The following is a 27454-nucleotide window of genomic DNA, read 5'->3' on the forward strand; positions in this document are numbered from 1 at the left end:
GCGGTGGAGTCTCGCCTTCAAGTTGCGCGGACGGGGAAGCAGGGTAAGGGGTGGGGCAACGCGAGACTCTCCTGGGGCCCTCCGCAGAGGGATGGGGCGGCCCCGCTCTGAAGGACGCAGGGAGCGGGACGCTCGGCGGCGAGAGCGGACCGACGCCCGGACGCGCAGCATTCGGGACTGACGTAAAAAGGAACGGGGTTGAGCCGCACTGGGGACTGTCGTCAAAGGGGCGGGGCGCGCCGCGCCGCGCTCGTGACCGACGTAAGGGGGCGGGGCGCGCCGCGCTCGCGACCGACGTAAGGGGGCGAGGCGCACGTCGCTGCCGGAGGCCGGCGGGCTCCATGGAGCGCTACGCCGGCGCCTTGGAGGAGGCGGCTGACGGGGCCCGGCAGCAGGAGCGGCACTACCAGCTGCTTTCGGCGCTGCAGAGCCTGGTCAAGGAGCTGCCCAGGTACGCGGGCGGGGCGGGCGGGCGGGCGGCTCCGGGGCCCGCCCGCGCTCACCGTGCCGCCCGGCCCTCAGCTCCTTCCAGCAGCGCCTGTCCTACACCACGCTCAGCGACCTGGCTCTGGCGCTCCTCGACGGCACGGTGTTCGAGATCGTGCAGGGGCTGCTGGAGATCCAGCACCTCACCGAGAAGAGCCTGTACAACCAGCGCCTGCGCCTGCAGAACGAGCACCGAGGTGCGCGGGGGCGGCGGGGCGGCGCGCCCGGGGAGCTCCCGGTCTCTGCGCAGGCCGGGCCCTCCCATGAGACCAGACCGAGGGCGCAGAGCCTTCGGTAGCGCTTTTGCGGCGACCGGTGGGCCGAGCCAGTTTTGTCTGTTGAACAGTCCCGTTCTTGGCACGATATCCAAGGAATTCCCTGCTCAGGCTTCCCTGTGCCCCCATCCCCTTCCAGGTGGGACGCGTCGCCCAAGGCCTCGGTGCTTGGTCCACCCACAGGCAGACCCTGCGGCGGCCTTGGCTGCAGTGCCCTGTAGTGGATGAAGGTCTGTTGACAGCTCTGCCACTGGCACCACCCTTTAGGATTAGATCCCTCTCAGGGCACCGCACCAGCTGCACGTCTCATTCTTGAGTACTGTTCCCTGTGGCGCCTCCTGGGCCTGAAGACCTTCCCACTTGAGCCATAAGCTTGGCCCTTCCCAGGCATTACCACTCGGAGGGAGCCCCCTTCCTGCAGATTATATGGGGCAGCTCCACCTGCACCATCAGATTTCCACCTTTGCTATTTTATTTTTCCCCAATTTATTTTACAAGTTGAAACATTCAGAAAAGTAGAAGGAATGTGTAATGAATTCCCTTGTACTCGCCACCAAGATTCAACAATTAACATTTTGCCAAAATTCTTTATATCCCTACGTATACATAACACCATAGCACTTCACCATAAGTCTTCATCATTCCTCGAGACCAGGATTTTCAACCCCACACTCCCCACACTTGACATCTGTAGCTAGGTAAGTCTTTATGGTGAGATACTGTCCTGCTTTGCAGGATGGCAGTGGCACCCTCCCCTAGCCATGACAGGCAAAACTGCCTCCATAAACCCGGGGGGGAGGGGGGGTCACCCTTAGCCTTGGTTTGAGAGCAAGCGTTCTAGAACAAGAACACTCCTGCACAACCTCACAGGCTAGCCTCATGAGAAATCAACCATTCCAGTGTGTCTCCTGACCTTTAGTGCATGGTCACTTTACTTGTCTTAGTTATCACTTTGTAAGTAAGGGTCCAGTCTAGGTTCATGCATTGCAGTTAGTCACTTTAGTCTCTCTGCTTCTGGAACAGTCCCCAGCATTTACTGTGGTATTGACTTTTTTAAGAATCCAGGCCATTCTTCCTGTAGAATGTCCCCGATCTGGACCTCTCTGGACCTGCTTCCTGGTCCTCATTTAATCTGGTTCTCCACTCCTATTTTCCTGTAAACAGGACAGCAGATAGGAACCTGATTAGATGCTGGTTGAATGTTGAAAAAATTCCTCCTCGTGATGCCAGGCCCCTTACCCCGAGGGCAGGCAACATCCAGGATTAGTGTATTTCTCTCAGGGGTGGATGTTGGATTTTGCCAGATCCTTTTTCTGCGTCTGTTGAGATGATCACGTGGTAAATCATAATTTCTGTGACTGTTGAATTACAATGACTTGACTTCCATCCTGCTTGGTCATGATGTATTTTTGTTTTTATATATGTTGGATTTGATTTGCTAAGATCTTGTTAAGAATTTCTTTCTCTATGTTCATGACACATGTTGCTCTAGTTTTCTTGTAGTATCTTGGTCTGGTTTGGGTATCAGGGCACTGCCGGCCTCACAGGACAATCAGGAAGTGTTCTCTCCTCTTCAGTTTTCTAGAAGAGTCTGTGTAGAATTGCTGTTACTTCTTCCCTTAACGTTTTGGCGATTGTCTTTTTCTACATTTTTGTTAAGATGTGAGATGGTTACAGCTCACAAATCTGGCTCATTATTCTTTCTAATGCTCAAACTATGCCGTGTTTGGCCACTGGGGGGACTTCAGGCTCATCTTTTCTTGCTTTTTCCTTGCCTCAGTTCTGGAATTGGCAATTTCCCCAGGGAGCCCTGGTTCCCTTTAGCAGGGGAGTTTTTGGTAACTCTGGACCCTGTACTACTTGTCCTTCAGGAGGCCCACCGGCCTCAGGTTCCAGTGCCACCGGCAGCAGGCGAGCCTGTGTTGACTTTGCTTCTCCTGCTGATTTAGCAGGTGATTGGCTGCCACTGCCTTCTCTGCACTCCTTGGTTATTACTGAGGCCAGCCCCTTGTGCCCAGGGCAGCTGGCATGGGGCCTTTCTGGCCCTCTGCTTGCCTACCCAGTGGAACCTGGCAGTGGACTTGGGACCGTGTGACGAATGGAGTGAAGGAGATGAATTTCCCTGCATTTGTTTCTTTGCTTCCTGCCTTCCCCTTCTGTAGACTGTAACCAGATAACTTTCTTGTCCCCCTATTATGGAGATATCTCAAGGGTGGCTCTTGGGTTCAAACACATTTAATATGATAAATGCCATTATCGAGATGTGTACAGAATGCCAAGAAACGGATTAGGCAAGGCTGTGGGCAGAGCGGGGGCCAGGCTGCCTGCAGCGGAGCCCCAGGGGCCCTCCTGACAAGGGCTGCAGGCTGAGGTCTCTTCCTGGGAACACAGTGTTGGGTTTTGTGTTCTTTTTTTTATGGCCAGGGACCCGTCCTGCCTGGGGAGATCGGGCCATTGGACGCCACTGGTCGAGGGTGTTGGCTGTGTGTGGTGTTGCATATTCTGCTTTGTGATAGTGGTTTCTTTTCATCCGTGATACCATCTTCCTATGTCCATTCCTATCAGACTGGACAGTTTGCACATGTGTGTGTTTATGGCACAGTTTAGCAGGGACCACGGGGAGTTGCCCAGTGGCTGAGGGTGAGCCTCTCTCAGAGCCACACGCTCCCGTGCACTGAGCCTCTGTGGGCTCGTACCCCAGGCCTATCCCAGTCTTGAGCTTCCCAGTCTGTGCCCACCCATCTCCCTCCGGCTGCTGTGGGGGGCTGGGAGCTGCAGATGTGGGGTTGGCTGCCACCCTGAAGGGCAGCCACAACCCTGCTGGGCAGAGGCTCGTGCCTGGCACAGTGACCGTCTCCTCCTGCTGCTTCCCCAGGCCTTCGTCTCAGGTGGTGTCAGACACTCCAGTAGCTGTCCTTCAGTGATGGGGCAGGGCACACCCTGGACTGCTGGCCTATGGCCATGTGGGCCCAGAAGCCTCTTCTGGCTGGTCCTGTGAGCCTGGCTGCAGCCTGACCCAGCCTGTCCCACCCTGACAGCCTTCGGGCCCCACCCTCTTTAATTCCCTGCACCTTCTAGAGGGCCCTGCCCTGGGTGTGAGCAGGCCTGCAGGTCTGAGGGGCCCAGGCGAGGGCAGGTGCTGCACCCAGCCCAGCCCCCACCCCTGGGGCAGGGCCTCCCTCCACCCCTCAGGCCTGGCTGTTCTGTTGTGGGCCGGAGGAGCGAGCACGAGGGAGGGGTGTGCCAGGGGGCCGCTCCCCCTCTGCTCAAGGCTGACGGGCCCTCATCTCCTCGCAGTGCTCAGACAGGCGCTGCGGCAGAGCCACCAGGATGCCCAGCAGGCCTGCCGGCCCCACAACTTGCCGGTGCTCCAGGCGGCCCAGCAGCGGGAGCTGGAGGTAGGAGGCTCGTGGGGGGCCAGGCTGGCACCACCTCATGGGCAACACCTGGTCAGAGGGACTCAGTGGCTGCTCTGGGCCTGTGTGGGCCGCTGAACCCCAGTGAGTCCCAGCACAGGGCTCTGCCTGGGGGGCTGGGTGTCCTGGGGCTGGGTGGGGAACGAAGGCCCTCTCTGAGTCCCCTGCTCACTGGGACAGCAGCTCCTCGTGGGCTGGGGCCCACGTGGAGCAGGTGCTGACGGGGGGTCGTTGTGCCCTGTGGCCTCAGGGGTGCAAGGGCAATAGTGGGGTGACAGGGCCAGCCTGGAAGGGGCCCGTCTTTCTCCTGGGGAGCTTAGGAACAACCAACAAGCCTTGGGGGGATGCCTGAGGAGATGCGTGAGGTGCCAGCGTGTGGGGCGGAACCCCTGGAGCCCCTTTCTAGGCTTGGTGGAGGAACAGGGAGAGGCCCATGTGGGCATGGTGAGGACAAGTCAGTGCCCTCAGAGCTGCTGCCGCTGGGGATGGCGGGCAGTAGCATGTGTTTGGGACACTGGTGGGCGGGGGGCTGAGCCCGAGCCGCCCTCACTGCCCCCACTGCGGCAGGCTGTGGAGCACCGGATTCGAGAGGAACAGCGGGCAATGGACAGAAAGATCGTCCTGGAGTTAGACCGAAAGGTGGCTGACCAGCAGAGCACACTCGAGAAGGCAGGGGTAGCCGGCTTCTACGTGACCACCAACCCACAGGTCAGTGTCTGGGCCTGCCCTGCCCCCAGCCCAAGTGTCACTGGTCCCCGAAGGCCCAGTCCCACCTGAGTTTTACTGCTGGTCCCCGGGGACCCGGGCCCAGGAAATCGGGGCGGGATGGAAATGAGGCTCCTGGAAGGGTTTCTGCTCCCACGGAAGCCAGGCTACTGCCCACAGGAGGGTAAGCCAGCTGGCCGGCCAGGGCACACTGCCCGACATCCCCGCTGCACCCTCTAGGGCCCTCTCCCGTGCGCCACTCCCAGTGTGCCAGCCAGGGCAACAGCCAGCCCTGCTGGGGGCAGAGGCCTGGGTCCCACCCCTTTCTGGCAGGCTGTGGCCAGGCTGCACCAGGGCGTTGGCCCTGGAGCCTCACTGCCTGGCACCCCTGGGCCCTGGTATCTGCCTCTGGGCAGAGGCAGGAGCCGGCTGCCACGCTGGCCCTCACGGGACCCTCTGCACGCCAGGAGCTGATGCTGCAGATGAACCTGCTGGAGCTCATCCGGAAGCTGCAGCAGAGGGGCTGCCAGGCGGGGAGGGCAGCCCTGTGACGGGGGCCCTGCAGCCGCCTGCTACCCAGCATGGGTCAGAACTTGCCACCCTGATGTCTGCCCACTGCCCTCCCAGCTGCCTGCAGGGGCCACCCTTCTGAGGAGAGGTTGGTGGACCCTGGCCATGCCTGTTACCCACTGATATCTGGGCTCTTCTGTCCAAACGCTAGAATAGTCTCAGAAACGGGAGGCGGGCCCCGCCTGCCCGCTGTCTGCCCCAGGGCTGGGCAGGTAGTGGGGCTGAGGGGTTCTAGCACCTCCTCCCTCCAGGGGGCATATCCTGACCCCACCAGGCCTCAGCCCAAGTGCTTGTTCTGGGCTCAGACCCTCCCTTGGCAGTGATAGTCCCTACATGGAAGAGGCTCTAAGGCCCAAGCTCTGTGTGACTCAGAGAAATAAAGGTGCCTCGTGGCCTGCATGACACCTCTGTGTTTGCACTGCCACCGGGGCCCAGGTGGGGCCCTCACCCGATGCCTTCATGCTGCAGCAGAGGCCTCTGCCCGGGGCTGCCCTCCCGGGCTGTGTGCCCAGTTCACCACCCTCGCCCCTGCACGGAGACTGGGAGCCTCCTGGCCTGCCCTGTCCCAGCCCTGGTCCCAGAGCACAAGGACCCCGTCCACCCTGCTCCACAGGGCTGGGGCTGGACAGCATGGAGGGGACAGCGGTGGACACCTGCCTCAGGCCTGGTCCAGGGCCTGTCAGAGTGGCAGCAGCCCCAAGTGGGTCGCTGGGGTGAAGGGCCCAGTGTGGCAGGAAGGGTCTGAGGGGGAGGCCCGCTGGAGGTGTGCTGGCTCTGCCCTGGAGCTCAGCCTCACGTCCGCAGGCATCCTGTCCATGCTGGCCTGAGCCCAAAGGCCCTGCCGGGTCCTGCGTTGTGGGGTTGGGCGTATCTAGCACTCCGGGTGGCCAGGCCTGCACTCTGGCCTCTGGGGACAGATAGTGCCAGAGCCTCAGGGGAGACTTCTCGGGCCCCATCCGAGGCACTCCCTCCTTACTGCCCAGAGCTGACCCAGTGCGAGGGCGCTGCGGTAGAGTCGGGGCCCTCAGCTGCAGGGACAGTGGTTTATTGACCAGGTGTGCCTCCCCTGCCTAGCCGCTGGCCACCCAGGAGGCTCGGGGTGTGGGCTGGCCCCTGGCAGAAGGCCGTCCTCCGAGTCCAAGGGCACGGGTTGCACAGGTGGGGAGGTGGGGAAGTCCCAGCGGTTCACAGCGGCTCGGACGGGTATCGGACTCAGCCCATGCTGAGTGCCCACACCCTGGGCGGGGCCCCACCTCCCACAGGTCTCGAAGTCTTGGGTGTAAATAGGTGAATCTGCAAGGTTGGGACTGGGCTGCAGCTATGGTGACAAACTAGGTGCCACCCAGGCCCCACCCCCACGTCCCTGCTGGGCATGAGGGCCTTGGGAGGCCACAGCCCGGGTGCACGGAGGCCAAGGGTAGTGGCGCAGCAGTGGGCACTAGGCTGGGCGGTGGAAGAGGCTGCCGGTGCGCAGCCGCCGCTTGAGCTCCTGCCACAGCAGCTGCCGCTCCCGCCGGGCGCCCGTCATCAGACTGCTGTTCTCCATGGCGCGGCGGGACAGGTAGGGCAGCACCTCCATCACGGGGCCGTAGGGCACGTACTTGTAAACAGGGAAGCCCGCCTGGCCTGTGCGGCAGAGCAGCCGTGAGTCCTGGCCGCCCCCCCAATCCCCCCACCGCCGCAGGGAGCGCCCGGCTCACCCAGCGGGAAGCTGATCTGGTCGCACATGCCCAGCAGCTGTCCAAAGTACACCTGGCCGTCGGCGGGGTGCAGGCCCAGCTCCTCCATCCTGTGAGAAGGGGAAGCTGGGCAGCTAGGGTTGGCCCCAGGAAACTATCCTCTGGTACAGGGGTACAGGGACCCTGTCTTAGCGCCAAGCCCCTCCTGCCACTCCCCAGGCCCCCATCTGCACACTCCAGCCTTCATCCCCTGTGGGGTAGGGCCGGGGTTGGGCTCTGCCCTGCCCCAGCCAGGCCTCTTCCCAGCAGGGCTCCACCGGGCTTTCCGCCCACAGCCAGCAAAGTGTCCCCTCCCCCGCCTGCCCTCCCCTCCCAGCCACCTCTCCTACCCTACCCTACCTCCCTCTTTGGAAGTGTGGCAGCTTCTAGGCCCTTCTCCAGCCCCTCTGGGGCTCTGCTGGGTGACTGGTCCCCTGCCTGCCCCCCACCCGTGCTCCCTTTGCTGGCTGCTTCTCTGCCCCAGATTCACAGCTGCCGTGTCCACACAGCAGCCAGCAGTGGCCGAGTCCTTGGAAAGTGGCCACTCTGAAGCGAGATGTGCTGTGAATTAATGTGATACTGTTTTGTATATTTGGGGTTAATTAAAATATATCAATGAAATTTCACATTTTTCTTTTAACATAGCTACTAAATTTAAAATTACAGATGTGGCTCACATCATATTACTGTGGCTCAGATGCTGGGGTGGGGGCCCCCAACTCTGTTCTGTCTTCCTACCTCCCCTTGTAGGATCTTACAAAAGCTCCCAGAGTTTGAAATGTGCTCATGTCTACAATTCACATGTCTTCGCCTCCAGCTTCCAGTATCCAGGCATCCGGACTTGGCATGTCTGCACCAGCACTGTGGGGCCCCCACCCAGGGCGCGTCCAGCCTGGTCCTCGCCCCCCAGGCACCTGGCAAAGCCTGTGCTTCCCGTCCCTCCCTCGGGGCCCTGCCTCCCCCGTCTCATCAGCCTCAGGCCCCCCAGCCCCAGCCCAGGCGCCCCGAGCAGCCAGGACTCTGCAGGAGGGTCAGTCCATCCCCCATCCAGTGTCAGGGCTGCCTGACCCAAAGCAGAGACCTGTCTCTGCCACATCACCCTGGTCTTGAGTTTGCCTTTCTCCGCCACTGGAATGTGAGTGCCAAGAGAGCCAGGCTGCCCCTGTCCTGCCACCCCTCCCCTGCTGGTGTCCACAGCCTCTGCCACGTGACTGCGGCTTCTCCCAGCACAGGCAGAGGCGCTCTGCACCTGGCATCTGGGCTTGGCCTCCTGGCTGCCTCTGGCCAACAGGAAGGTAGGAAACATGACTCCAGCAGAGCTCAGCCTCTCCAGTTCTAGAAGCCTGAGACCACCGCGTTACCAAGCCTGGGCTGGCCTGTGGGGCACTAGGCATGGGATGCAGTCCAGAGACTCGAGAGGGACCCAGGCAAGGCCAGCGGAAGCACCCGCTGAGCCCAGCCCACCACCTGCCCACAGAGCACGCTGCCGTTCAGGCCTCTAAGTTTGGGGCTGGTTTGTTACTCAGCCAGAGCCCACCCAGGCTGTTTGCCTGAGGTGCCTGGATGTGTGGTGTGGCGGCCTGGGCCAGGCAGAGGACAGGGCAGCTGCCACTGTCAGGGACCCAGAACCACTTCCCCAGGGGAGGGGGCCCCAGCTGCCCGGGGTTCCCCAGCCACCACGAGCAGGGGCGCAGAGCCTGGCCTGCAGGCGCCGAGCCGTCTCAGTATTGGTGGGGTCCGGCACGGGGCCCTGGAGGCTACGAGCAAAGGGAGACGGGGAAGCTGCATGCAGGGCAGGAGGCGCGGCCGCAGCAAGATGGTAGACAGGCGGGGGTGGAGGCTGAGATTTGGAAGAAAAAGGAAGCCCTGCTGAGGACAGGCTGTCCCTTTAAGAGGTGCACTGTGATGTGTCTGCTCGGAGTCCGAGTCGACCAGCCTTGTGACTCCAACCCGGAGCGCACGTGGACACCAACAGGCTGAGCTCTTCACGGAAAGCTGAGGAGGCCTCCTTCCCCCACCCGCCCCCTGCAGCCTGCGCCACCAGGCCCGTCCACACAGAGGACCAGCGAGCCGTCCTGTCACCAATACATCTATCTGTGTGGGACGTCTAGCGGAGGATCGGGGCACGAAAGGGGGTGCACTGCGACTCCAGAGCGTGAAAAGGCAGCAGTTCACGGACAAAGGATGAGCATGGACGCCACTGAATGACTCGGACCATCAGGCAGCTCCCCGAGCAGCGCCCACGAGCGCCCCACGAGCCTCAGGCCTGCGGCCGCCCCCCATCACATGGGGCTCCTGGAAGGCGAGGGCCAGCAAGGCCACTGCCCGGGCCATCCAGGCTTCTTGGGGCCCAAAACCCAGGAAGGCAGAGTCCGGGGCAGTGGGGAACAGGACCCCGGTGCAGGCCTGGCGGGAGTTAGGGTGTGGGATACAAGACAGTGGGAACAGTACCGGGATGTCTAGAAACTGACTTGACCCAGTTTCTGCATTTGACTTGTTAGAAGTCCACCAAAGCTCCGCTCCACGGGACAAACACGTAAAGGGGAAACAGGCTGTGTTGAACTGCAGTCGAGAACTTTAAGGGCAACCGTTTATAACCTACCACTGGGCTGTGAGGTTCTGTGTTTGTAGGTTGCAATAAGCTATTTGAATCTCCTAATGAAATTTACTTTTTGAATCTGAAACTTTACTCAGGTGCTCATTTTAAAAACCAAAATAACTGGCCAGGTGCAGTGGCTCTCGCCTGTAGTCCTAGCACATTAGGAGACTGAGGCAGGAGGATTGCTTGAAGTCAGGAGTTTGAGACCAGCCTGAACAAAAAGAACCCATCTCTACTAAAAACACAAAATCAGTCAGGCATGGTGGCTCACCCCTGTAGTCCCAGCTACTCAGGAGGCTGACGCAGGAGGATCACTTGAGCCCAGGAGTTTGAGGCTACAGTGAGCTATGATGATGCCACTGCACTCTAGCCTGGGCAACAGAGTGAGACTGTCTCAGAAAAAAAACCCAAAGTGACTGCAAACAGCCATCCTGTTCCCGCAGTGGAGTAGCGTCAAGCACTCCAGCTGGACCTAGGGCCTGCGGGCCACTGAGGTCACTGCACCAACTCGTTCCATGGACCTTCCCCCAGACACTGCCCACTCTGGGCCACTGCTGATTTCCCCTAGCCAGAGACCCTGCCAGCAGGGTCGGGGCTTCCTACCTGCACAGAGTGAAGCGCACAGTGTCCTCGTTGTGGGAGGCCACCATCACCGCGGCCCTGGCACTGTGCTTCAGTTCCTCCAGCACGTAGTCCAGGCACCTGGAGGGAACGCCACATGAGCCTGGCCCCTGGCCCTCCTGCCTGTGCCTCTCACTGCCGGCTCACCACAGGGGCAGGAGGCCTCAGGCGGACCCAAGACCCCACAGTGAGCTGGCTCCCACCAAGGCTGCCCACAGTGTCAGGAGGGACAAGAGCAGCATCCGCCCCACCACGGCCCCCCACGAAAAAGAAAGAACCACCACCAAGAACAAGCAAGCATCATCTGGGAGAGGAATGAGCTGGGCTACCACGTTCCTGCATCAAACATGCTGTGACCACAGGGGCCTGTGGGGGCCAGCCCAGACCTGCCCGTGCACCTCCTGACACGTGCAGCTTCGATTCTGGGAAGGGACCCTGCAGTGCACCCAGGGCCCCACGAGGAAATAAAGGGAAGCAGGTCCCCGGAGGCCTGGCGGGGCAGCACCCCTGTGCCCCAGGGAGACCGAACAGCACTGCCCTCGGGCAGCAAGGACACTGGCAGGCTCCACTTCCAGGAATGTGTGAGAGTTCTGTCCTCGGACACAGGAAACCCCAGACAGCATATGTATGACAAAGGGGACAGGATGCTCGGGGAGTCCCTGTTACAATCACCAGGCTGAAAACCAAAGATCGCAGATGCCAGGCACAGAGCCCTGGACGCCCCACGCTCTGGATGCTGACACAGGAGGGTCCAGAGAGAGCGTTAAATGAAAAAGGCACCAGGCAGAGGACAGGGCGTACACGCACACAGCGATGGCGATGGCGCAGTCCCGCGTGCACGTGCTGCACGGAGGTGCTGGGCGGACCACAGGGAGGGAGCTGGCGCCAGCGAGGAGACAGCGGGGGTCTCTGATCTTGCAACATGCACACACACACCTCTGAGAGGGAAAAGCTCAGATCACCCAGATAACTAGAGCAATAAAAGCAGGTGCAGAACCGCTGACGCTCCCGCTGTGTGGCCGAGCCACGGTGCAGGGAGGGCCGGGCACATCTCTCATTTAAGCGCGAGCAGGAGCCGGGGGAATGTGGCCAGGTTTGTACAGTAGGCTTTTCTAAATTTAAAAAAGGAAAACCTTGATGTGGAAAAAATGACACAGAAGCAGAGGAGCTATGAGTCCTGGCCTCAGGACACACACGCGGCTCAGGCTCCTGCGGGGTTTCTGGCCCGGGCAGGTCAGGGCAGCAGTGGTGTCCTGAGGCCCTCCCTCAGCCCCCGTCCCTCATGCCCGCCCCGCCCTGGCAGCCTGAGGCAGGAGGCTGCGCACCTGTGGTACATGGCATTGGTGGCTTCGTACGTGGGGTTGATGGGGTCTTCATAGCCGATCTCCGCAGCTCGGGCACGCTCCTGGGCCATGTATGCCCCCCGCACCAGCTTGGCCCCGAAACACCAGCCCTCGCGGCGAGCCAGCTCCACATCCAGAGTGACATTGTCATAGGCGTCCTGTGGGGCCAGGGCCAAAATTCACAGGGAGCTTGGCTGACAGGGCAACAGCCAGATGGGGCCTTCCTGGAGCCAGGTGCTCCCAGCTATAGTCAGCTTGGGGCAGCCGGGACCTGGCAGGTGCAGCTCAGGGGCCCTGGAGCAGGTGTGGGTAAGGATGGGCCTCTGACCTCTGTCCTCAGAGAGCGACGACAGTGGGAACATCAGCCTCCTAGGGACAGCCCTGTCGGGGGAGGCCCTGTGCCGGGGACAGCCTGTCGGGGGAGGCCCTTGCCGGGGACAGCCTGTTGGGGGAACAGCTCTGGGGGGAGGCCCTGTCGGGGGGCGGCCTAGGCACCAGCTGTCACTGTGTGGTCCAGACCCTTGGGCTGCCTGAGACAGGGTGCATGCCAGAGGCATCTGCTTGGACCCCCTTCACCACCCTGTGTCCTCCGGGCCCCTGGCTCGTCCCCGAGAGCTCTGTCCTCCTCATGCCCGGGAGCTCAGTGCCCTCAAACTAAAGCCCCCTGGACTCCCTGAGTGCCCGGAGAATCCCAGGTGAGTCTTCTGGGGAGGGGCCCAGAGCTGTCATCACATTCTTAGGGGATCCTGAACTAAAATCAAACTGGAGAAAACGAACGTGAAGCCTTCAGAGCTCAGGTGCCAGGCATGTCACATGTTCCTGCTACTCCCTACATGCTCTTGGCCCCGAGGGAGGCAGGCAGCTGGAGTCAGAGAAGGCCTTCCTTCCTGCGAGGGGACAGTCACCCCGGGCTCGGCCTCCCCTGCACATAAGGGCAGAGCTGCTGGGAACCGGGGCCCCGCAGGGGCCAACTCTGCTGCAGAGGATCCCACCAGCCCCCCGGGGCATGGCCCACTCCCGCCTCGACCATCCCATGAGCCCCGGCCTGTGCTCAGAGTGAGGCCAGCAGACGCCCGGAGCTAGACAGGGGCACCCCTCCCCACAGCAGGAGGCCACAGGGAGGCCCACCTTGAGGTAGCACTGGTAAGTGTTGAAGACGAGCGGCTTCTCCACGTTGAACTTGCGCTGCATCTCCAGCGTCAGGCGGCTGATGGCCGGCTGGAAGTAGGTCTGCTCGGCATCCACCATCAGCCGCACGCCCACCTCCCTGGCTCTCTGACAGGTGCAGGGGTACGTTTGTGGCTGTAGTGAGGCAGGTGCCCTCGCGCCCCAGCCCCCCACCCGCGCAGGGCGGACTCACCTTGGCCAGGACGTCCATCCGCTGCAGCATCCTTGTCATCTGCAGCTCCTCCTCCTCCGTGAACCGGGACAGCAGGGGCTCCAGTTGTCCTGTCTGAGGACACGGCCCGTGGCAGGGGCATAGCGAGGGCTGGGAGGCCTCAGCTACTCCTCTCTCAGCAGCGCCACCTGGGCCCACCTGGACCTGCCAGTACCCAGTGCCAGCCCCAGGACCAGCCAGTCCTCCTCACTCCCACTGTTCGCACGTGAAGGTCAGCGCCCTGCCCTGCACTGGCCGGACAAGGCGACCTGGTGCCCTGGAACCTGGCAGTCAGCCAGCACAGGGCCTGGCAGCACCAGGAGAGAGCTCAGTGCCCATCCGGGCCTGAACCCCCAAATGTGTACCCCAGGTCTCCCCAGGTCCCTAAGAGGCCCTACCACTGTGGGGAGGGCCCCTCCTCAGCTTCCACAGAACACTGAGGAAATGAACGCTGATCACCCCGTCCAACAAGGGACAGCCGTGCAGCACACACTGCCGCATGGTGGGGGCCGAAGGCACCCTCCAAGAAGATGCCTTCAGGAAGCCAGCTGCTCAGGGTGGCAGGCACCCACCCTGCAGGGCCCGGGCAGCACCACGGCCTTCTGCTGCCCCATGCAGCCCTGGTGTCCTTGCCCCACTGGGCACAGATGGCATCTATCTCCAGCCACACACATGCTAAAGGGTCCAACAGCTGGTGGCCCTGCAGAAGGGCCACATTGGACGTGCTATACCCTGAGGCTCCAGGTCGGTGGCTCAAAGTTTGAGGCTGAGCTCTCTCGTCTCTGGGGACACTTGCCCTTGGAACTCGGCCGCCATGTTTGGAGGAAGCCCAAGCCAGCAGCCAGCACCGACCCTCCGAAGCACGATTAGGGCATTTCAGAGAGGACCCCAGCCCCACACCCTCTGAGCACAGTTGCCCAGGACACCCTGCTGGAGAATCACCCTGCCAAGCCCTATCAACCTAGAACGAAGAGGGGGAAATAAAGTGACTTCTGCCGTTTCACAGCTCTGAGGTTTGGGGAGACCCAACACACGGGACAGATGACTTAGCAAAGGTCCCCAGACACCGTCTCCTCGTGGTGCAAGGCTCCATGGGGGTCTCTGTCCCCCCGAGCACTCTGTGCATCACAGAGGTCTCTGAGGGGCCCGTGGTCTCCAGGGTGGGCCAAAGGAGACACTCGTGGTAAAGTGAGTTCCCTCCTTGGCCCAGTGCCCTGCTGAGCTGAGTCAGCGAGGGGACGCATTACCTGTGTGTTGGGGACCACCAGGTGCTGCGACAGCTTGGTCCTGCTGTCGACGAGTCCGCTCCAGTCCAGCAGGTCCACGGTGCTGGGGGAGAAGGCACGTCAGCGGGGGGCCGGCGGCAGCTGAGTCAGGGGACTCAGGCCCACACCAGCCGTTCCCCAAACGAGCATCCGCAAACCCAACCACCACGACCCCCACCTTGGTGTTCAGTTTTAAAAAACTGAGAAAATGTAAATAGTGTTCTTCACTGAAGAAATTAAAACCAAAATGCAAACATTCCTGCATCCCGACAGCAGTAAAACGTGGCCACCCTGAGCCCAGCACAGGAGAGCAGGCGGCCGGGCGGGCAGGCCAGGCCATGAGGATGGGGCGAGGGGCTCTGATCCTTCACCTGCCAGCATGGGCCCCGGGGAGCACCACGCATGCCACCCTCGGTCTGGGACCCACATAATTCTGTAAGAAACCGCTGACGGACGCCCCAGCCCCAGGGACTCCCAGCTCCCTGTCAACTCCTACTCTGCGACACGAGGCAGTGGCTCCTTGGGCACTGTCACCCACGAGGCCTACCCTCTGGGGAGGGAGCCAGATCGGGAGAGGCCGCTGGGCGCGGCTGGAACCCTGGCTGAAAGCGGACAGACACTCCCTTCTTAGCCCGGGGCTGCTCTCACCCAGACACGCCCAGCGTCTCCGCCCTGAACCAGCCCTCGATCTCTGCCCTGGACGCAATGCCCATCTTGGCGATGCTTTCCTGGAGAAGTGAGAAAGCCGGGTCAGCCCTGATCACTCACGTCCCCCACCCCCCTGGCTTGTGGTGCTGTGTGTTTGACTTCATTACACCATAAGCGAAAGCAAACCCACTTCTGGCTTGTGTTTCTGCTGCATAGACAGGTCTACTCCTGCCTGGCTGCTGATGCAAGTCCCTGCCAGGAGGCTGCCCGTGCCTCCCACCAGCACCTCCTGTCTCTGTTCAGCCTCAAGCCCCGTCCAGGGTCCCTCTGACCTGCCCCTCCTCCCCAGCCAACCCCAGTGGCTGCAGAGTGAGCCGCACGCCCAGTCCCGCATCAGCTCCTGCCACCTCCCCTGGGCAGAGCTCTGCCCGAGCCACAGGGTGCCCAACCCCCAGCCTCCCAGAAGGGGAGGGCTGCCCTACCTGCAGCGCAGCCACCTCCAGCTTCGTGTCCATGGCGGCCAGCCCCGCCTGCCCTTGCTCTGCAGCCATTTGGTGAAAGAAGCGTCTCCACTTGGTCAGCACGTCTGAGAACTGCAGCTGCACACACAGGCCCGAGGGCTGTCTGGGGTGCACACCCACCGCCCAGCCCCGCTCCAGCCTCCACAGCATCCACATGTGTACCTGCAAATCACCAGCTTCTGCGGGTGGAAGGTTCCGGCACTTACCAGAAACTGGGGTCTCCCCAGCGCAGTGAGCTTAATGGCCGAGAAGCCGTCCTCACAGGCTCCGCCTGTCAGAAGCCACAGGAAAAGCTGTAAAAGCCCCAGAGAGGCACGTGGGGGAGGAGGGCAGGAGCCTGGGTGACCCAGCCCTGAGTCCCCACAGGGTGGGAGGGGCGGGTCGTGTCTGCCACGTGTGCAGGATGACAGTGGGCGAAGAAGCCACCTGCCCACGGACGAGCGGCCCCAACAGGCTCCCTGCCTCAGTTTCCCCACCTGTGCCACCAGCACCACAGGTGGCCCCCTCGGGGGTCACACCCACAGACGCAGAGCGGAGCACAGGCTGGAGCATTTGCTTCTGGGGGGCCCTCCCCTCTGTCCACCCCCAGGGAGGGCAGGCAACGGCCAGGAGATGCCCCTGACCCTGACGCTCTGACGGCCGTGCCGGCCACTCGGGCCCTCCAGCCCCGTGACGAGGCTCAGACACACAGACATGTGGGACCCACTCCTAACGGGAGGGTTGCGGGGCCAGCACGCGTCGTGTGGGGTCTGGCGTGATTCTGATGAGGGACACTGGGCCTCAGTGACCTTAGGCTTCACTTGCCCGCTGCGGCAGCCGCTACCCCTCCGGGGCCCCCCAGAGGCTGTGCCAGGGAGGGATTCCCTGTTCGAGGACACAGCACCAGCTCCCTGAAGGGAACCTCAACCCCAGGGGCTGCGGGCACCACAGCCAGCTGACACGGGCCAACTTCCTACAGCTCCATCCTGGCACGGCGCCCACAGGAGTGTGCGGAGGGGGCACACGGGAGGGCGGGGGCAGGCGCCGGGCCGGTCAGGAAGGGGCTGGACGGGTGCGACCTGCATGTGACCGGAGCCCGGCCCCCTCGCTCGGCGCAGCCCGGTGTCCACCCACCGGCGTCGCCACGAGCCCGGGCCCTGCCAGCCAAGAGGGGCCCCACCTGAGGCCTCGATGCAGCGCAGGAAGGTCTCCATATGGCTGTCGCACTTCGCCTCGTTGGCATAGAAGTAGGTCCGGGCGCTGATGACGCCATCCCTGCGGTCTCCAAAGGCACGGTGGGCCTGGTACTGCTTCTCCCTCTTACTCGTGCCTGGGAAGGCGCACGCATGCCCGAGCTCAGAAGCAGGCTCTCAGATGTCCCCAGGTCCCTGCCCGGCCTGGCGCCTGCACTGTCCCACCCTGGCTCCTCAGCTCCAAGCCTGCCCCTCTCTGCACTCCCCGGCCCCTGGCTGAGCCTCCTCCCGGGGCAAACAGAGCCAGGAGGGCAGAGCCCCCAGCAGAGGCCTGGTCCACCGGGAGGGCCACGAGAAAGCAGTGGCTGTCCTCATCAGGCGCCCCAGGTACGTCATGCCCAGAGCCCAGACTCTTCTGAGCCGCCAGGGTGTGTCCAGGGCAGGGACAGCACCTCTTCCTGAACTTCGGCCTCTCACTCACCGCTGCCATCCCTCTCCACAGCTGAGGTGCAGGACCTGCGGGGAGGAGGAAGGGGGCAAAGGTCAGGGTCATAGCACCGGGGCCGCAGGTAACAGCAAGTTCCCATCAAGGCTACACTGTGGATCTAACCTGGACCCTGGTGGAGGGCTGGCTCCAAGGCCTGGCAGAACCACCTGAGCCTGGGAGGGACAGCGTTAATGGGGGAAGCCTGGGCCCTCGTGTGCGGAGCCCCTCCCTCCCTCCTGCTGGGCAAGTCCTCCGAACAGCCAGAGCATACAGTAGGGATTCCCGCTTCCAAGGAACGATGGAACACAGAGCCAGTCAGGGGAGGCCACCAAGCATCCTAAATTCCCAAAATCCAGCGGGAGACCCCTTGCTCTCTGATGACAGGCCCACCAAGGCCAGCTCAGGCCTGCCCCCTCCAGGCAACCCCTGCTGTATTCTTGCCCCTGAGGCCTATTTTCCAAGCAGCAACCGGAAACTTTCTTTTAAAATGCAGATCAGATCTCACCATCTTATCAGGTTTAAGCCCTGGCTGGGTTCTCATCAAGCCCCAGGCCCACCCAGGAGCACTCCTCCTTAGGAGGGGACAGGGAGGCCAGGCTGCTATGGCCCCTGGCCATCCCCCTGGCTGGTCCCAATGGCCCATCCCTCCTCCACAGCGCCCAGCCCCGCCCAGTCCCTGCCCAGTTTGGGTGCCGTGCCATTTGGGAGAGAGCCATGGCCGAGAAGTCTGTTCAGATGAAGGGACGGCTCCTCCAACCCTGACCCCTCCGCAGCTCTGTCCATCACATAACTGTGCATTTAAAGCCTCATTAAGCCAGTTACCACAGAGCCAGCTCACTCAGACCCTGGGGGCTGCAGCTCTGCTCCCATCCCCCAGGAAGGGCAGTGATGAGTGAACCTGGCATCGGAGGCCTCAGTGCCAGGAGGCCCTGGCTGCAGCTTTTGACCTCACGGCTCTTGGAGCAAGCCCTGGGCCACCGGGCCACTGCCAGGAAGCCCTCCTTCGCTGGCTGGCTCCCAGGCAACCCCAGGGCCCTTATTTGGGGATTCGGAGCCAGATACCCAAGTCAAGACCCAAAAGTCCTGGCAGCCAGGCACAGCCCGCACTGGCTTCCCACGTGCCACCACACCCACAAGGCCCGGCCTGGGGACACGAGCTGGCAGGCAGCCATGGCTCCAGCCACCTAGCCCTGGCAAGGAGACATGGCAGCAGGAGATGGTGAAACATCACCGTGGAACTGGAGCAGGCAGGCCCCACGTGCGACCCCCGGCCGGGCAGGGAGTTCCCTGGGCCTTCCTGAGGCCCCTGGCTTAGACACCTCGAGACCAGTCACAGAGCCAGGCGGCACCGCTGCCACACTCAGGAAACCTGGCTTTCGACAGCCAGGACGTTGCTGTGTCAGGGTGTGGGCGTCACAGGGAAGCTGTGGCATGTGGCACAGGTGGCCGCAGGATTCTAGAGCAGGGAGGGTGAACAGGCCCACTCGGGGCCCCGACCAAGGTGGGGACCACGTTCTGATGCCTCCCCAAGGCCGGGCCCCACCTCACGCTCCCTCAGCCCACGCAGCCTCACCCGGACACCCACAACGCGGTCAGCAGAAGGGCACGCGTGCACACAGACGCCCCCGCACACGCAGTGCAATGGGGCAAGGGGCTCGGGAAAACTTGTAGCTTGGTACCTGTTTGAAACAAGTGGGCAGGGTGGCGTGGGGGTAAAGGTGGGTGGGGAGAACCACACCCTGCCCCTGCACGGCCTCCCTAGCTCCCCCAGGCCCTGCCCCGCAGCCCCTCGAGCTGCCGCCAGACTGGAAACCAGGGCCCGGGGCCCTCAGCCAGCCCTGGGCTTGCTCGGCCAGGCGCCTGCCAGCTGCCCGCCCAGCCCGGCCCCCGTACTGGCGTCAGGAAGGCGTCCTGGGCCCTTTGCCCCTGTGGGGCTCCTCTCCCGGTATGGGGCCCAGCCTGGCCTCTGCATTCCCACAGGCCTCCAGGAAGCACCACCCCAGCCCTCCTTCAGGTAGGCACCCCCTCCTGCCCTCCGGCCTTCCGCCTCCTCCTCCTCCTCCCTCGGGAGCACCGCTGGGCCTCACCAGGCCCTCAGACGCTCCTACTGAGGCCTGGCACCCCCCTGTGGCCTTAATTTGGGGCAGTGGCCGCTGCTTCTCTCCCCAGAGTGGAGTCTATGGGCCTTGTGACAGGAATGTGGGTTTGGGAGATGGGCCTCTGGACCTCACCAAGGACATCGAAACAGTTCCCCGAACAGGGGTCTGCATGCCTGGGCCCGCCCCATGGGCCCGGCGGGCCAGCCACGGTGTGGACGTGGGACTGACACTTGCGAGCCCAGCTCTGCCCCCGCGGCCCAGGCAGATGGGAAGGGACTGCCACTGACATCCCAGAGCCCAAGCAGGGCCCTTGCAGACTGCAGCTGCCAGCAGCAGGGTGGCCCAGGCGAGGTGAAGGGCACAGTGGGGGCGGGGGCAGCCCCTGGCAGTGCAGGCTGGCCCACCTCCAGACCTCCCTGCGGGGCAGGGAGGAAGCCAGGCAGGACCGGCCTGCCCCAGGAAAGGAGTCTTTTCAGACCAGAGGCGCCTGAGAGGGAAACCCCCGCTGTGACACTGCCAGCCCTCTCACTGACGACACACGGCCCATTCCTCGTTCGGCCCATTCCTCCTTCGACAGGAGCCTCGGCCAAGGCCGCAGCCAAGTACCCAGGTAGCAGCCAAGTACCCAGGTGGTGGAGAGGCTGGGGCTGCCTGGAACAGAGGGGGGTCCTGGGCTGGAGCACCTCGCCTTCAAAATAGCCAATCGCAAGGCAGGGGCTGGACTCGCCAAGCCAGTCCTCCCCCAGCTGGCCTGCTGGGGCAAGAAGCTGGACATTCTGTCCCCAGGGCTGGAGGCCTCATGTGACTGCCTTTCCCTCCCCAACCAGGCCAGCCAGCTGGGGAGGGGCAGAGTAAACACCAGGCCTGACAGGAGCCACCACTGGCCTGTCTCGAGCCTCACATGCATCTGGCCCTGCTGCAGCCAGGGCATCAGGAACCCAAATCCCAGCGAGGGCCCGGCTTGGAGGGGGACAGGTGCCAGCACAGGCATTTCTCAAAGGGCTGGTCTCACCTGGACCTTTAATAAGCCAGCCACCACTCCTGGAAGCAGAGGGCAACATCACCGTCACCTGTCCTGCTGCCCAGGGGGCAGCCCCTGGCAGTGCAGGCTGGCCCACCTCCAGACCTCCCTGCGGGGCAGGGAGGAAGCCAGGCAGGACCGGCCTGCCCCAGGAAAGGAGTCTTTTCAGACCAGAGGTGCCTGAGAGGGAAACCCCCGCTGTGACACTGCCAGCCCTCTCGCTGACGACACACGGCCCATTCCTCGTTCGACAGGGGCCTCGGCCAAGGCCGCAGCCAAGTGCCCAGGTGGCGGAGAGGCTGGGGCTGCCTGGAACAGAGGGATCAGGGAGGTACCCAACTGTCCCCCTACACCCACTGCCCAGGGAACGGGCCCCACAGCCAGTCAGTGACCACGGGAGTGGCCTGGCCATGCCACTCTTCGCTGTAATTCCCTTCTCCACAGACACCCAGGCAGAGGCCAGGCCTGGGAGGCTCCACACCCACCTGCAGACAAGGAAACCAGCCCAGGGCAGGCTGGGGCCCGGCAGGCTGGGGCGGGGGGACCCGCCTACTGGTCAGGAATCCCTCAGGAAGAGAGGAAGGGAGCTGGAGCAGGGAGCCGGAGCAGCCTCCTACAGGAGGTTGGCTCACGTTTGTGTGGGCGGCCAGCTAGCACACGTTCTCAGCCTTGGGCCACAGCTCCTCTGCCCCACTACTCAGCTCTGCTCCCGGAGGGTGAGAGCAATTTGAGTTTCACATAATTTTCATGTGCCACAAAATAGTACCCTTGTTTTGATTTCCTTCAACTATTTGAAAACGTGGAAACCATTCTTAGCCCACAAACCGTGCAAGCCCGAGCGGTGCACTGGACAGGGCCGGGTGCCACCGTTTGCCCCAACCCTGCTGCACAGCCGGCAGCCCAGTTGCCATCGGCACAGCGACAACACAAGAACTCCAGGCAGAACCCAGGAGGGCCCTCAGCAAGGGGGCCAGGCATGGCCCCGCAGGCCCCCAAAAGCCCAGGGCGACTTGGGGTCACGACCAGCACGTTGGTGCGGCTTCTGGACAGGCCTTACTCCATCTCCTTGCGCTCGGCCTCCTCAGGGCTCAGGTCCTCCTCCACACTGTAGTCTAGGATGGAGCCAACGCCGAAGGCCTTGTTGTGCTGGATCAGGGGCCGGATGGACTCCTGGTCCTCGCCAGCCACGAACTGCCCATAGAAGGTCATCTTCATGAGCTTGTCGAACAGCCTTTGCCCCAGAAGTTTCCTGGCGAAGTGGAGCAGCTGAAAGTCAATGGGAAGTGGTTGTCTGGGGGCGCCCAGCCTCCCCTTCCCTGCAAGACACCCCAGCTTACCCCCACCCCGACACTTCATTCCAACCACAGGGCCTCGATACGGTCTCCTGGGACAGACTGGGCTCACAGTGCTGGCTTTACAGCGAAGACCACCCAAAGCAGCTTGCTTCTGCACACACAGCAGTTTGACCAGGTCAGGGCGACCCCCTCCCTCCCACCGTGAGCACGCTGTTCCCGCATGGATGCCACCCCCACAGGGCCCCCTCTCGGTCACCCCCACTGCACACAGGGGCGCCTGACCACCGCTTGGTGGGTAGAGAACAGCTGGCCCCCCAGGGGACAGCACCGGGCACTCTCCTAACGTTCTCTTTGACCACACCTCAGCAGTTCCCCTGGGAAGGAGGCAGATCTGACGAGACTTTCTAGAATTCGAGTTCCCAGATTTTTCAATATTTTGTTCACTCTTATTCCAGGTCCCTAGAACAGTATGCCTGGCATGAGGCCAGCTAAACAACGAACACATGCAAAACTCGGGCTGAGTGTGAGCTCAGCTGGAGTGCAGCGTGCCCTGCCAATAGAGACAGCGAGCCCAGGGACCGTCTACAGGGGCCTGGGAGATGACTGCCCACCCAAGGGCCAGCAGGGGCGGGGGAGGGCGTCCCGGCTGAGTGGCCACAGATGCAGACAAGCCCCTGCGGAAGACACTGCCCAGGAACCACTAGGCTCTCTCCCCCAGGCACATCTCACCCCATCATTTATTCAAATGTCCCCAGCGGCTGCATGCCAGGGACAGTTCTAGTGACTGGCAACAGCTAGAGGAAACCAATCAGGAGCACACATCCTGGCAGGAGGCTCCCCAAAGGGGAGCACCTTCACGTGACTCAGAACAGGGGGTGGGGTGGGGTGGGGCAGGGCATTTGCTAACCCGGGAGGGGGGCCCACAAGGCAAGGAGGTGACATGCTAAACTGGAGCTCAGGGTGGGGCAAGGGGGCAGCCGGGAAGAGCAACAGCAGGAGGCTGCGGGGCCCGGAGGGCTGAGTGTGATGCTCGGAATACACCCCACCCTGTGCGGAAACCCCACGTCCACTGCCCCCACCTACTTGGCTCCAAGACAGGAAGAGTCTGGAGTTTCTCAAACCCAATGGATACCAGAACCACTTTTTCATGGAGAGCATCTCTTGGGACCGGAGTTTCGGGAACAACCTCTAGTCTAAGCAAAAGCATCAGCGAGTCAAACACCTTCATCTGCAAACCAGCCCCCAGCAGCTCCATGCGGCCCACGGGGAGATGCAGCCACCACCTTTTCCTGAACCGCACACTGCAGCCTGCGGACATGCCTCCCAGCCACCACTGTGCATGGCACCAGGCAGCCCCAGGGACCCGGGTTTCCAAGACAATCATGCCCACCTTCCTGCAGCCTCTGCCCAGGATCTGCCTTGACTGCATTTTGTTCTTTCGTAAAGAGGATTAGAAACCAGAAAATGAATGTGCCAACATCTGAAATGCAGGCAGGCCTCCTCGTTTCACTGAGCCAGCCCCTGTCCCCGCCGGGCAGCACCTAGGGCCAGCTGGGAGGAAAGGATGGGTCTTGGACACATCAAAGATCACCCACGTGGCAGGCGGAGCAGAATTGGGGACCTGCAAACCATCATTCAGCTCTGCAAAAGGACCCCTGGCCTCATCCACGCCAGCTCTGAGGGAACCCTCAGAAACACACCATGACAGAGGGCGGGTGACTGTCTGCTGTAAGGGCAGGCAAACCTCCCTCGCAGGGCCAGGCAGTCTCTGTGCAACTGACTGCTCACCTCCGCCGCAGCCAGCACCCAGTGAAAGGGACACCAGACTGCACCGGCTCCAGGAATGCTTTATGCCAAAAGACGGGGCAGGTGGGACCTGGCTGGGCAGTGCCTGGAAGCTCCTGGCACAGGGCTGTGGAAGCACATGGGACAGGTTGGCAATTTTAAAGCCGACCCCAGAGCAAAATGTAAAACCATCCTGGTGTCACACATGTCCTGGCATAGCTCTACGGGGACCAGAACAGGCCCCCATCTCTTCTCCAGGCGGGGAACACTTTGAGGATTTAGGAACTTGCACCAGTAACACACGCACTTGTTTCACTGTGAAAGACTCACACACGTGCAGAGATACAACCGACTGTGGAGCCAGTTCTCTCCCCTCCTTGCCCCTCAGGGAGCAGCTGCACCCTTGGTCCTGTCCCCTCTTCGGCCATGGCTCACACCCAAGCACAGCACTGCTGTCCCGGAAACCTGGACTTTCCTGAACCCTCCTAAAAAGGCCTGCTTTCAGGCAAGTGCAGGCCCCAACAGAGTCCCTAAATGTCCAAGGAAGCAGCTCAAACCTCAGCTCTTGCAGCTGGACGCTCTTCGGGGCAGGTTTGACAGCCCCCACTGCCCCAGCCAGAGCCTCCCAGACCCTGTCTAAGCAGAAGGAATTTTTGCCACAGGCCAGAGGATAGGGCCACCCACAGGACCGGGGTCTGGTGAGCAGCTCACATGCTCAGAGCCTGGCCTCAGCCCCTGGTGCTCCGGGGCTGAGGCCACTGACACCAGTGGGGCCACCAGCAATGACAACAGCACAGACCCTAGAGGGCCTCCCCAGGACAGACTGGACACATTGAGAGCCTGGGAAAAGTTGTCTCCAGACGCCCTGCCTCTTCCAGGTACCCACACTCCCATCCCTGAGCCCTGGCATTGCCCAGGCAGGCACCCCAGGGATAATGGAGTCAATACATCCCTCCCATGGTTAGCACTAGGGTGCTGGGGCTCGTTCCCCTCAGCGGGCTGGGCACCAAACCCCATGCCCCAGCTCTGCTGGCTACTCAGTGTGGTGGCTGATTTTGAATCTGTGGAAGAAAGTTCAGTGCTGTGCCTAGAGAAGTTTGGCCTAGCCGGTTTCCAGCCCTCTCTCCCTCCCAGCCAGCCACAAGGTGGGCAAGTCTTCTGCACTGCTTCCTGTCCCACCCAGCAGCCACCCAATGCACCTGTCCTTGTCCCCCACAGAGACCCTGTGGTTGGCAGCTCCCTCCCCTGGCATTCCTGCCCCGCTGCCTGGCCCTCCCCGTTGCAACACCACTGGCGCCTGCTCCTCTTCCCTTAGATGCTGGCAATCCCCAGAGGGTCCTCTTCGCCTCCCCTTCCCCTGTGGGTTCCTTTACCTGAATGTCCCTTCTCACCCTCCTCCCCCCTTGGCCTGGGCTCTCCACCGCCAGGGCTTGACCTCCGACATCGACGTCTGCACAAACACAGAGATGGCCTCCCAGAGACCTCCATCTTCCCAGTCCAGCCCTTCTTCTTCCACCGTCCTCCCCACTCCTGCCACCATCAGTCCTAGGCTCCCAGAGTGACAGTGAATCCCCCCTGGGACTCGGGCCAACGCCTCACAGCCACCTGACTCTAACTGAGTGGACCTCTCCCCACCTCCCATCTGAGAGGCCTCATCAATGCTGTGTGTCTTGGTGATTCCCCTCCACCCCTGTGCAACCCCCGACTCCCCAGGGGGGCCCAAGGGGCCAGTCTGGTGATCTCAGCACAGTCTCACCAAAGAAATCAAAAGCACCAGATCCCCAGCGCCAACAACTTGATTCCTGCAAACTCTTCCCAGGGTCACCTTGAAATAACTGTCTAATACCCCCAGACTGTGGCTAAGATGTTCTGCTTGTCACTACCCCAAAGCCCTCACACATTTTAAAGTTACCACGTGCAAGTTTAAGGTTGGACTTTGCGGGTCTTCCCATCGTTCCCCAACACTGTTCAGAATGGCGGTGCCTGGGTCCCAGCCTGTGGAACTCTCGGGTCCCTGGCTATGGGCCCTTCAATACCCCAGACAACATGGGGCAACATGAAGGATACTCAATTATAAATCCCAGGTGATAACTCTGTACTCCTGCAAGTGGTCTATATCTTAAAACTTAAAATGGTCCTTGGCTGTTTCTACTTGCTAGTGTTGACGAGTAGGAAAATTCCCGAGGTCCGAGAGGGTACAGGAAACACCTCCCTCCCTGGCTCCCTCGCGGCAGGCGATGCTCGGGAGGCCCGGGTTTTACACTTGCAAACTCCACGATGGTTCCCGGGATCCGCAGGACCCCGCGCGCCCGCCCCCCACTGCCCACCGCGCACCTGCTCGTGGCGCGCCAGCAGCGCGGGCGAGGCGCACAGGCGCAGCACCAGCAGGCTGCGCGCCAGCTCCCAGCTGCGCCGGCTGCGGTACGCCTCCTGAGTGTCGCCGAAGTCCACGGCGGGCACCGGCGGCCGCACGGTCTCGGCCGCCCCGCATCCCGGCACTGCCCCGGAGCCCGCGGCGGGCTGCTCGCGGGCAGCCGGCGCCGTGGACAACGGGGCGAGGCGGCGCAGGCCGGGCCGCAGCGCAGACCACAAGAGCTTCAGAGCCATGGCGGGAAGCCAGCATCCGCTGCGGCGGCTTAAGTGCACAGCGCTGGCCCCGCCCCGGGGCCCGAGCCACGCCCCTCCCCAGAGGCCCCGCCCCGCGTTCCGAGCCGCGCCCGCTCCGCCGGGGGCTGCGTTCCGCGCTAGGACCTGCACCCTCGCGTCTGGAGGCCCCGGCCCGCCCTGCCCTGGTGGCCGCAACCCGCCCCTCGACCCGCGCCCTCTCTCCGGGAGGCCCCGCCCCTCGACCCGCACCCTCTCTCCGGGAGGCCCCGCCCCTCGACCCGCGCCCTCTCCTCGGGAGGCCCCGCCCCTCGACCCGCGCCCTCTCCTCGGGAGGCCCCGCCCCTCGGCCCGCGCCCTCTCTCCGGGAGGCCCCGCCCCTCGACCCGCACCCTCTCTCCGGGAGGCCCCGCCCCTCGACCCGCGCCCTCTCCTCGGGAGGCCCCGCCCCTCGACCCGCGCCCTCTCTCCGGGAGGCCCCGCCCCTCGGCCCGCGCCCTCTCTCCGAGAGCCCCCGCCCCTCGGCCCGCGCCCTCTCTCCGGGAGGCCCCGCCCCTCGACCCGCGCCCTCTCCTCGGGAGGCCCCGCCCCTCGGCCCGCGCCCTCTCTCCGGGAGGCCCCGCCCCTCGACCCGCGCCCTCTCTCCGGGAGGCCCCGCCCCTCGACCCGCGCCCTCTCCTCGGGAGGCCCCGCCCCTCGACCCGCGCCCTCTCTCCGGGAGGCCCCGCCCCTCGACCCGCGCCCTCTCTCCGGGAGGCCCCGCCCCTCGACCCGCGCCCTCTCTCCGGGAGGCCCCGCCCCTCGACCCGCGCCCTCTCTCCGGGAGGCCCCGCCCCTCGACCCGCGCCCTCTCCTCGGGAGGCCCCGCCCCTCGACCCGCGCCCTCTCTCCGGGAGGCCCCGCCCCTCGGCCCGCGCCCTCTCTCCGAGAGCCCCCGCCCCTCGGCCCGCGCCCTCTCTCCGGGAGGCCCCGCCCCTCGACCCGCGCCCTCTCCTCGGGAGGCCCCGCCCCTCGGCCCGCGCCCTCTCTCCGGGAGGCCCCGCCCCTCGACCCGCGCCCTCTCTCCGGGAGGCCCCGCCCCTCGACCCGCGCCCTCTCCTCGGGAGGCCCCGCCCCTCGGCCCGCGCCCTCTCTCCGAGAGCCCCCGCCCCTCGACCCGCGCCCTCTCTCCGGGAGGCCCCGTCCCTCGACCGGCGCCCTCTCCTCGGGAGGCCCCGCCCCTCGACCCGCGCCCTCTCCTCGGGAGGCCCCGTCCCTCGACCCGCGCCCTCTCCTCGGGAGGCCCCGCCCGCGCGCTGCGGCCAACAGTGCGTCCGAGACAGGCCCCGCCCCTCGGCCCGCGCCCTCTCTCCGGGAGGCCCCGCCCCTCGACCCGCGCCCTCTCTCCGGGAGGCCCCGCCCCTCGGCCCGCGCCCTCTCTCCGGGAGGCCCCGCCCCTCGACCCGC

General features: G+C 63.2%; 2 protein-coding genes across 5 annotated transcripts; one reads left to right on the forward strand and one right to left on the reverse strand.

Moving 5' to 3' along the window:
- The first annotated feature begins 24 nt into the window (after positions 1 to 24).
- On the forward strand, positions 25 to 5856 carry DGCR6L (DiGeorge syndrome critical region gene 6 like). Its single transcript, XM_045535236.1, has 5 exons — positions 25 to 451; positions 523 to 683; positions 4059 to 4159; positions 4745 to 4885; positions 5350 to 5856. The coding sequence occupies exons 1-5, from the start codon at positions 342 to 344 to the stop codon at positions 5431 to 5433; spliced, it is 597 nt and encodes a 198-aa protein (XP_045391192.1). The 5' UTR covers positions 25 to 341; the 3' UTR covers positions 5434 to 5856.
- Positions 1274 to 26017, reverse strand: LOC123626285 (proline dehydrogenase 1, mitochondrial). 4 transcript variants are annotated; one of them, XM_045535232.1, is made up of 14 exons: positions 25739 to 26017; positions 21382 to 21590; positions 17199 to 17233; positions 16705 to 16854; positions 15752 to 15816; positions 15507 to 15623; positions 15025 to 15104; positions 14359 to 14440; positions 13094 to 13186; positions 12862 to 13008; positions 11716 to 11891; positions 10373 to 10471; positions 7153 to 7241; positions 6482 to 7078 (listed from the first exon to the last, which is right to left on the reverse strand). In XM_045535232.1, exons 1-14 carry the CDS (start codon positions 26009 to 26011, stop codon positions 6891 to 6893), a joined length of 1803 nt encoding a protein of 600 aa, XP_045391188.1. In that variant the 5' UTR covers positions 26012 to 26017; the 3' UTR covers positions 6482 to 6890. The 4 variants fall into 4 exon arrangements, with proteins under 4 accessions (XP_045391189.1, XP_045391188.1, XP_045391191.1 ...); XM_045535235.1 differs by having other exon boundaries at positions 21382 to 21573; positions 25739 to 25913; XM_045535233.1 differs by lacking the exons at positions 6482 to 7078; positions 7153 to 7241 and adding an exon at positions 1274 to 1915 and having other exon boundaries at positions 25739 to 26012.
- Positions 26018 to 27454: the final 1437 nt, after the last annotated feature.

This window comes from Lemur catta, chromosome 21 (assembly GCF_020740605.2).
Source record: "Lemur catta isolate mLemCat1 chromosome 21, mLemCat1.pri, whole genome shotgun sequence".
Taxonomy (NCBI): domain Eukaryota; kingdom Metazoa; phylum Chordata; class Mammalia; order Primates; family Lemuridae; genus Lemur; species Lemur catta.

Bases quoted from the DNA above. Each gene is read 5' to 3' on its own strand.
- DGCR6L (XM_045535236.1), top strand. From the start codon at position 342: ATGGAGCGCTACGCCGGCGCCTTGGAGGAGGCGGCTGACGGGGCCCGG. The intron at 684-4,058 runs GTGCGCGGGGGC...ATCTCCTCGCAG, and splicing joins CCTGCAGAACGAGCACCGAG to TGCTCAGACAGGCGCTGCGG. The intron at 4,160-4,744 runs GTAGGAGGCTCG...CCACTGCGGCAG, and splicing joins CCCAGCAGCGGGAGCTGGAG to GCTGTGGAGCACCGGATTCG.
- LOC123626285 (XM_045535232.1), bottom strand. From the start codon at position 26,011: ATGGCTCTGAAGCTCTTGTGGTCTGCGCTGCGGCCCGGCCTGCGCCGC. The intron at 15,624-15,751 runs GTAAGTGCCGGA...CTGTGTGTGCAG, and splicing joins TGGGGAGACCCCAGTTTCTG to CTGCAGTTCTCAGACGTGCT. The intron at 7,079-7,152 runs GTGAGCCGGGCG...TCTGCCGCACAG, and splicing joins CCAGATCAGCTTCCCGCTGG to GCCAGGCGGGCTTCCCTGTT.